Source organism: Zingiber officinale, chromosome 6B (assembly GCF_018446385.1).
Source record: "Zingiber officinale cultivar Zhangliang chromosome 6B, Zo_v1.1, whole genome shotgun sequence".
NCBI lineage: Eukaryota > Viridiplantae > Streptophyta > Magnoliopsida > Zingiberales > Zingiberaceae > Zingiber > Zingiber officinale.
The window spans coordinates 129,002,105-129,011,590 of NC_055996.1; the positions used below are offsets into that span (position 1 = coordinate 129,002,105).

General features: G+C 38.6%; 2 protein-coding genes across 4 annotated transcripts; both read left to right on the forward strand.

Annotated features, from left to right (window-relative positions):
• Positions 1-852: 852 nt before the first annotated feature.
• On the forward strand, positions 853-1,809 carry LOC121991521 (glucan endo-1,3-beta-glucosidase-like; the record flags this gene model as incomplete). Its single annotated transcript, XM_042545514.1, has 1 exon — positions 853-1,809. A coding segment is annotated over one exon (957 nt), but the record flags the coding sequence as incomplete, so codon positions are not given.
• Positions 1,810-3,532: 1,723 nt separating this feature from the next.
• On the forward strand, positions 3,533-9,167 carry LOC121989486 (epoxide hydrolase A-like). 3 transcript variants are annotated; one of them, XM_042543570.1, is made up of 4 exons: positions 3,533-4,028; positions 4,129-4,311; positions 8,028-8,235; positions 8,970-9,167. In XM_042543570.1, the coding sequence occupies exons 1-4, from the start codon at positions 3,648-3,650 to the stop codon at positions 9,002-9,004; spliced, it is 807 nt and encodes a 268-aa protein (XP_042399504.1). In that variant the 5' UTR covers positions 3,533-3,647; the 3' UTR covers positions 9,005-9,167. The 3 variants fall into 3 exon arrangements, with proteins under 3 accessions (XP_042399504.1, XP_042399503.1, XP_042399502.1); XM_042543569.1 differs by lacking the exon at positions 8,970-9,167 and adding an exon at positions 8,440-8,624; XM_042543568.1 differs by lacking the exon at positions 8,970-9,167 and adding an exon at positions 8,440-8,887 and having other exon boundaries at positions 3,539-4,028; positions 8,028-8,263.
• Positions 9,168-9,486: the final 319 nt, after the last annotated feature.

Here is a 9,486-nt window from a genome sequence, read left to right on the forward strand (position 1 = left end):
TATATTGTAATTAGAGTTCAAATTGTAAATATCTAGATGACCATATAAATTTATTGTACCAGCTATTAATAGTTGATAGAATATTTTTAAAAAATTTAAATGGTTGCTAAACTATTTTTGTAGGCATTTAATGATCAAAATAGGATAAGAACTTCTCGGTATCAAAAAATTTGCTGGATTGCCTTTCATTTTCGCCCAAATAGAAGGCTTTTACACCATTTCAACCCATCCATTTCCATTTCTACTTTCCTTTGTTTTTCAATCGTCTAAATCAAGACTAATTGTTCAATATCCATGAGACAATTTTATGTACATGAAACAATTTTATGTAAGGATTGAAAACAGTTTGTACTTGCTATTTATTTGATTGCATGCCAACCTAAAACAGATAAATCATGGATAAAAATAAAAGAAAAAGTAATGTATGATTTTTTTTTCCTTCTACCACCTTTATTTCCCTGTTGTTTTTGTAATGCCTCTCCTATGGAAAAGAATCAATCGAATCCGTGGAGGCAAGGAGCCATCATTAATATTTTCAATTTATTTTCCCCCTATATATAAACATATATAAATCATCCCTTCTTCCCATTCCTTCGCAGCAAACTCCAGATCAGAGCCATGACCGCTCAAAAGGCTTATTGCCTCATAGTGCTAATCGTCTCAGCTATTTTTACGATTTCCACAAGTAATCTAGCTCTCTTAGCTTGTTTATTTCATTATAACTTTACTAAATGTGGATAAGTAAGGGCAATGGACTTTCAAAAGTAGGGAGTGAAATGGTAATAGTGAAACTAGAAGGAGAATTTTGGAAAGTAGATAACATACGAGGAGTAAAATGAATGATATGTTTTCTTTGCAACAGGAGTGGAAGCCATCGGCGTTTGCTATGGGACGCTCGGCGACAACTTGCCGCCGCCGGCCGAGGTCGTCGCCATGTTCAAATCCAACGGAATCGACAGCATGAGGATCTACAACCCCAACCACGATATACTGGGGGCCCTGGCAGGCTCCGGCATCGCCCTGACCATTGGGCCCTTGAACCAGGACATCCAATCGATGGCCGCCGACTATGTGGCGGCGCAAGCATGGGTGGCCGCCCACATCCAACCCTACGTCAACACCGTCAACTTCCGCTACATCAACGTCGGCAACGAGATCATCCCCGACCCGTTGGCTCAGTTCATCCTCCCCGCCATGAACAACGTCCAGAAAGCGCTCTTCTTCAGCAACATCAACCACATCAAAGTCACCACCTCGGTGGCGGCCAACGTGATGGGGCCTTCCTTCCCGCCCTCCAATGGCCATTTCCACGACCAGGCGGCAGCGATCCTCAACCCCATCGTGCAGTTCCTCGTCGCCCACGGGTCGCCGCTCCTCATCAACATCTACCCTTACTATGCCTACACGAGCCAGCCGAATCAACTCCCGCTGTCCTACGCCTTGTTCAACTCCACCGGAGTGGTGGAGCGCGACGGGAACTTAGGGTACCAGAATTTGTTCGACGCGATGGTGGATACGTTCGTGGCGGCTTTGGAGAAAGCCGGCGGAGGGAACGTGGGCCTGGTGGTCTCCGAGATCGGTTGGCCGTCGAACGGCGCCTTCGGGGCGAACGCCGACAGCGCCCGCATCTTTAACCAGAATTTGATCGACCATGTGTCCAAAGGGACGCCGAGGAGGCCTGGGGTTCCGATCGAGACCTACTTGTTCGCCATGTTCAATGAAAACCAAAAAGGTCCGGCGGAGATAGAGAAGTTCTTCGGTCTGTTCTACCCGGATAAGACGCCTGTGTATCCTATAAGATTCGTCTGATCGATCAGGTGGAATTCCATAGGACCTTTGAATTTTCTCTTCTTCTTTTACTTAAGATCGATCAATCGTGTTTTATTTGAATAAATTTCTTAAATTTGAAGAATATTAAAACAATATCCTATCTTATTTTTAAATTAAAAATAATTTCATTTTAGCACTCTTATAGCCTTTAGCTAAAACGTAGAGTAAAATTATTTTTACTTACTAAAAATTATTACATATGACTATCAAAATTATTAGATGAAGTTGTACGGATCGATGGCCGGTTTAAATGAAGGTTGGATAGACGGTATTCAAAATAATCGCTCTTCCTATACTTGTTAGCTTGTGCAGCGAAATACAAACGAAACAAACAAACTAAACACTAAAGGAAATACAAAGACTAAGAAAGAAAAGTAAACCAATACACGTCGATGTAAGGTGATTTGGAGATAACTTGCTCCTACTCCATAGTCGTCCGTAAGGTGGACGATCTCTATCCGTTGGTGGATTACTCCCCGAAAACTCCTGCTAGCTCAAATCTCCTTGTGGGTGGAGAAACATCACCACAAACTCATCAAGATCTCTTGGACATAAGGGAAACCTTGAGCACTAGTAGACTACTAATTAGACTTTAACCAAATTTAATTTCGTCAGTCTTAACCAAGCGTCCAAGTCTTGGTTATATAGGTTACGAGTTGAAAAACTCCGCTTGCCAGTCGACTGTCAAAATCATCAGTCGATTACCTTATGTGGAGATTCGACCGTTACATCCTAACGGCTTTATACCAGTCGATTGATAAAAATACCAGTAGATTACTCCACACTGGCTGAGCGAACAGAAACATTCTGTTCGCTCCTAGTCGACTGTTCAGTCGACTACACCAGTCGACTGATGAAACCACCAGTCGATTGGTACCCGAGTACACTTCACTCAACACTTGGACCTTCACCCTTACGACTCACTTGACGTTTTTTTTACAACCTTGACCTCTTGCCTTCAAGTTTACTCCCTTTGGCTCTCGTTTCTCCGATGTATTCAAACTCGCGGCTCGTCCCCAATGTCATCTTTCGCGTATGCCTCAAAGTCGCTTCCCTCGGCCCTTGTCCTCGCTACCTTATCCATGATCCCTCGGATGCTCCATTCTTCACCGGACCCGAAGTCATCAACCTGAGTCAAATATGTATCTTGCAAACCTGCACAACTCAAATACACCTATCAAATACAAAGATAAATCTAACTTAAATATTTTACCTAAATATCAAAACATATGATCGTACGGATCATTGGAATTGCTTCAACAGAAATTACTATAATATGTTGGTAAGATCTTTTGATCAAATCCTAACTTTAGCAAGTAATTTTGATTAAATTTAATTATATTATAATACTTTTAAATAAAATCAGCTCTGACTAAAATTGATAGAGTGTGTAGAAGTTTTATTTAAAATTATAGAAAACGTAAAAATATTTTTAGTATGAAAAATAGAAAATATTTTGAGTGTCTTTTTAATAAAAATTACTCATATCTTTTAATAATATATATATATTGTAGAAGTTTTATTTAAAATTGTAGAAGTTATATATATATATATATAAAAGGAATGTTCCTGGGCCCCTGGCCATAATCTTGCCATCTCCTTCATATATATATATATATATATATATATATATATATATATATATATATATATAAAAGGAATGTTCCTGGGCCCCTGGCCATAATCTTGCCATCTCCTTCATTCCTTGCTTCACTGCCACTCACTCCAGTACAAATTCCACCAACCGACCGCACGATGCTAAGGATTTGTTCTGTTTAAGTTGATGGCGCACTCGTCCCTGCCGCAAGTTCGCCTCGATGTTGCGTTTCGCTCGCGGCCTCTGCTCCCGCCTACGCCGCCGCGGTCGCGCCCTAGCCGCCGCGGCCCCCTCCGCACCGAACGACGGCCGACTCGGCGAAGGCATCGCGCATCGCACCGTCTTCGTGAACGGCATCAACATGCACGTTTCGGAAAAGGGCGACGGGCCGGTTGTCCTCCTCCTCCTCCACGGCTTCCCGGAGCTGTGGTACACCTGGCGTCACCAGATGCACCGCCTCGCCGCGCTAGGGTATCGCGCCGTCGCGCCCGACCTCCGCGGGTTCGGCGACACCGAGGTCCCGGCCGACCCCAGGGATTACTCCATTTTCCATATTGTCGGCGATCTGATTGAGCTTATTGATAAACTCGGCCAAGATCAGGTTGTTCCGCTGATTTTTGTTCTCTTGACTCTTGCTCTCCTCCCAAAGCCCCGATTCTTGCTGTTGGCATGACGTTGTGTTTTTGGTGAGTGCACATCAGGTGTTTGTTGTGGGGCATGACTGGGGTTCAATGGTCGCGTGGAATCTGAGTATGTTCCGGCCGGACAAGGTGAGGGCGATGGTGAATCTGAGCCAAGCCTTCACCCCTCGGAGTCCATCAAGGAAGTCACTTGAGTACCTGCGGTCTGCATTCGGAGATGATTACTACATCTGCAGGTTCCAGGTATCAATTCGTCGCTTCAATATCGATAAGTTCTTGTTCATACCCTTCTATTCAATATTGCCAAGTTATTGTTCACGCTCATCCATTCGAGCTTCAATGTTGCCAAGTCATTATTCGTCCTCTCAATTCGTTCGCTTTTTTGGAATTGCCAACTCACTGTATCTACCTTTTTTTAATAATTCACAAATCATGCACCTGCCAAGTTACCTTTTTTTTTTCCTTTCTAATTCTCTCGACGATTGAAATTTTATTATTTTTGACAGATAAGAAGGATATGTCATTTGATTCGTGGTGTGTGATCTAATTAAAGAATAATTTTGGATTGAAATGAATTGTCTTGAAGACACAGGTTGTGTGGCTCAAAAACACCTTGATAATTTTTTTGGACTTAAAACCAAAAATAAAGTTAGATTTGGACTCCCCACCCTCTTAGAGCACATCTCGGATCTTAGATGATCAATCGAGTTGTGACAGGCCATCAAAGTGTTTTGGCTCAAGACATCTTGATGTCTTCCACATCCTCTGAATGTAAGTTGAGACTATATTTGCACTCTCCACATCCCTAGGAGCACATTTCAAATCTTCGAGCATCCACATTGTTGAGCTTCCTCTGTGATGGAGCTCCTTTAAATAAGGGTTGGGAGCGGCTCCCCATTTGGGGAGCTGATCTTTTTTTTAAAAAATAAAATAAAATTATTGATAGTGAAGAGATATAAAATATATTATGTATATATATGATGTAAAATATAAATAAAGAGTGAAACCATAAAGAAGTTGTTGGGAGGGTTTTGTGGAGAGAGAGAGAGAGAGAGAGAGAGAGAGAGTAAGGTCTTTTATTTTTATGTGACATTGTAGGGTCCATAAAAAAAATCCTATAATAATTTACGGGATGTTCTTAATTGACCAATATTTTCAAGTCATTAAATAGTTTCGCTCAAAACTTCAAGTGCTAGTTTTGGGTCATAACTATTTGATAACCTCTACAACTCCAAATCATAAACTTAAATTAGATTAAACTACACACTCTTATGGTCTGTTTGGGAGGAGGTGAGGGAAGGGGAAGGAAGGAAAATAAGAGGAAGGGAAACTTTGAACCTCGTTTGGGAAGGAGTGAGGAAAGGGAAGGAAAGGTAAGGAAGGGTAAGCTTTAACCTTCGTTACCCATGGAAAGAGAGATTTTTTTACATCCCGAATTAGGGTGTAAGGAAGGGGAAGGGAAAACAAAAGATTTTTTATTCCAATTTTATCCATGTTCTTAATAGTTTAAGAAATGTTCCAATTTCTAATTTTGCTATGTCGCCGGAATTCAATTTCCTCGCCTTTTTCATAGCTCGCTTGATGCCAGATTATTAGAGGAGGGAATCCGACAAGTCTTCTAACTGAATTGAAGGGAGAAACTATTTTTGTCGTCAAAATTATATCTACTATTTTTTTAATTTTTTCATCAAAATTTAATAAGTTTTTAAAGAATAGGAATTCTCATTATCAGCGTTATCTTTCAAATTTTTTTATTTAAGATTTCTAAAATCATTATTTTCATTATTTCTCATTTAATACTTGATTATCGGTAATTCATTATTTTGTTATGAATAGTATAAAAAAATTAATTTTTATTAAAAAATAGCTAATTTAAATGATAATATAAAAAATTAATTTTATTATTAAAAATATCTAATTTATATTTATAAAATAAATATTAATATTATGAAAATTTTCTAATTTAAAAAGTAAGGATATTTTTATAAGTTTATCTTAATTTCCCTTCCTTTCCTCCCAAACAAAGTAACACATGTTACGTTAATGAACCTTCCCTCCCTCCCAAATAAGGAGAAGTTAAATATTTTACTTCCCCTCACTTCCCCTTCCTTTTCCTCCCTTCCCCTTCCATTAATAAATCTTCCATCACTCCATCCAAACAAAAGGTTAGGAACATATATTAAATTTTAGATGTCCAATATGAATTATTTTGGTTTATCAAGGTATTTTAACATAAAACACCTTGATAGGCTAAAATAGCTTAAATCACATACGAAGATTATAATCAAACTCCCCACACTCTCAAGAACACATGACTTAAAGCACTTTAATGGACTACAACGACCTTATATTATTATACATGTCCCTAAGAGTGGGAAAATATTATTTTAGTTTTGGTTTTGAAGTTTAGGAAGGCATCGAGGTGTTGTTATTAGCCAAAATAGCCTGATAGTCCAAAGCAATACATTTTAAGTGAATAATTTTACTGACAGATTTAAGCTCTGTTGTGAATTCAGGGGGTATTTGATTTAGGGTAATAATAATGGGGATTGGAATGAGAATCATTGATTGTCATTGTTAATGTTTGGATTATAGAAATACAAATAAGAGAATGAATATTTGAAATTGGGTAATAACTCATTCTCATGTACCTCCCCTTCAATGAGTCATTACCTTATTTTTATCAATCAAAATATTCCCTTATTGCAAAAATACCTTTGACCTAGAACTAAAATTTCCTCCCTTAATATCAAATATCAAAATATATTTATTTATTTTTTCTTCCATATCACTTCTCTCTCCTTGTTCTCTCTCATCATATTTTCTCTCTCATCATTTTATCACACACTTTCTCTCTCCTTAATCTCTCCTATCACACTCTCTTTACTTTTTTTTTCTCATCATACTTTCTCTCTCCTCAATCTCTTCCATCGCACTCTCTTTTCTCTTTTTTCTTATCACACTTTCGCTCTCATCACACTTTCTCTCTCTTCAATCTCTCTTGTCACACTCCCTCCTTTTTTCTCTCATCATATTTTCTCATCACACTTTCTCTCTCACCATACTTTCTCTCTCCTCAATCTCTCTCATCACACTCTCTCTCCTCATTTTTTCTCATTACATTTTCTCTCTATTCATCCTCTCTCATCATACTTTCTCTCACATCATATTTTCTCTCTCATCTTCTCTTATTATGCTCTCTCCTATCACACTCTCTTTTCTCATTTTCTCTCATCACACTTTCTCTTTCTTCATTCTTTCTCATCACACTTTTTCTCTCATCATACTTTTCTCTCATCATTCTCTTTCATCATATTTTTCTCTCACATCTAATTTTTTCTCTTATTTTCCTTTAAGGGTAAAAAAAGAATTTTGATTTATTCCGATAGAAAATATATAACTAATCAAATATTGATTTTAAGAGTGATATACATGCTCATACCCATTCGCATTCCACAATACAATGATTCTCATTCCGATTCCTATTCTTAGGAAAGAATCAAACGCCCCATCAATCTCTTGGATTTAAATGATGCCTTTAGTTGTTAAAAAAATTAAAGTTTTGGCGTTCAGGAAAAAATATAAAGATAAAGAACATAACTTTGGCGAAGCTAGCTAGGGGTATTTAAGATACATTAAAAAAAAAAAAAAAGAAAAAAGACGATGAGCCTTCTGGGAATATGCCTGATTTTGGAATCCCCCACCTCGCACTCTAAGCGGTCAAGGGATCATGTTTTTTCTATTTTACTTAGTTTAAACGATAACCTTGAACTACTCTCTTCTTTGGCAAGGCTAGATAGACAGAATTTGATAATAATCTTACTGGAAAATTGCCAGTATATTTCCTCTTTGCATTTTTCCTGTTCCTTTTCCAAAAGCATTTTCTGTATCAAAACTACATAAAGTTCAGAAATAAACATAAATGCCTTTTAATATATTTAATTGTAACTACAATGTAGGAACCTGGAAAAATAGAAGCAGAATTCGCTAGCTATGGCACTGCATGGGTTCTCAAGAAATTTTTGACATATCGTAATCCAGGTCCTTTCTACATTACCAAAGATCAAGGATGGAGTTTACCTTCTGAAATCCCTTTGCCTTCTTGGCTTTCTGAATTTGACATTGACTACTATTCTAACAAATACGAGAAGACTGGTTTCACAGGAGGTTTGAACTATTATCGAGCTCTTGACTTGTAAGTTATTCATAATTTCTGCTCTATACTGTAAATGCATCCATCCTCCTCGGGAATCCATCAAATATAAGTTCAATGAATGATCAGAAACTATAAGTGTTTGACCATATATCAAAAACTGCTGCAGTTATTTTTTGAAACATTTTAGAGCTAAATACTGATGGAATTAAGATTAGGAACTGGAACCTTACTGCACCATGGACTAACGCGCGCATAAATGTACCTGTAAAGTTCATCGTCGGTGATCTAGACTTGACCTATCACGCACCTGGTGCCCAAGATTTCATACACAAGGGCGGTTTGAAGAATTTTGTACCATCACTCAAGGAAGTAGTTGTCATGGAAGGAGTAGGTCACTTCATCAACGAGGAGAAACCTGATGAAATCAGTGAGCACATTTCAGATTTCATCAAGAGTTTCTGATATTCAGCTTTGATATCTGCATTTGATGATAAGTTGTGGTCGGGTCTCATGATTTATGCTCTAATAAGATGCCCTGAATGATGTATTTGTGTCTGTTAATAAACTCGAGGTAGGTCAACCTCTTGTTACTAAAACATGAGTGTTTGAACTGATACAATTTAGTGAATCAATACTACATGATTGGAGTGTCGCTAATGTGAATTTTGTATTAGTTTCTTAATGATTTTCTGTATGTGCAGAATTAAAGATCTAAGATAGGTGATGATACACGTGTCTTTTGCAGCAAAAGGTGATAATCTTCGTCCGAAGGCCTTCTAGAACTACCTCATAAGAAGGAAGATAAATCACGGAGGACTTGGCCTAGCAAAGTAATCCTTTGTATAGGGATCGGGTGACCCGCGATGAATTTTACAAGCACTGTGAATTGGCCTCATGAGCTATTATAGCAACATCACATATAAATACTGTTATTCAATTTGCCGGAGATATTTGGGACTTTAGTTGAATTTAAATATACCAAATTTAAAGTCCACTTATCTGTTGAAATGACCCGAGCTAATAATCTCAGGCTACCAGTAGGTGTTGGTATCTGTCAAGTGCCGAACGAAGGTTGCACGGTGGCCGAGCGGACTAGCTCCCGAGCAAGCTTGAGACTGGCCGAGCATAGTGACCAAGCGAGCTTATAGCCGGTCGGGTGAGCAGAGAGACCGAGCGAGTTAAAGGTCGATCGAGCAACTTAGCTGAGCGAGCTTGGTGATCGAGTGCCGAGCGAGATCAAGGTCGGTCAGGCAGATAGACCG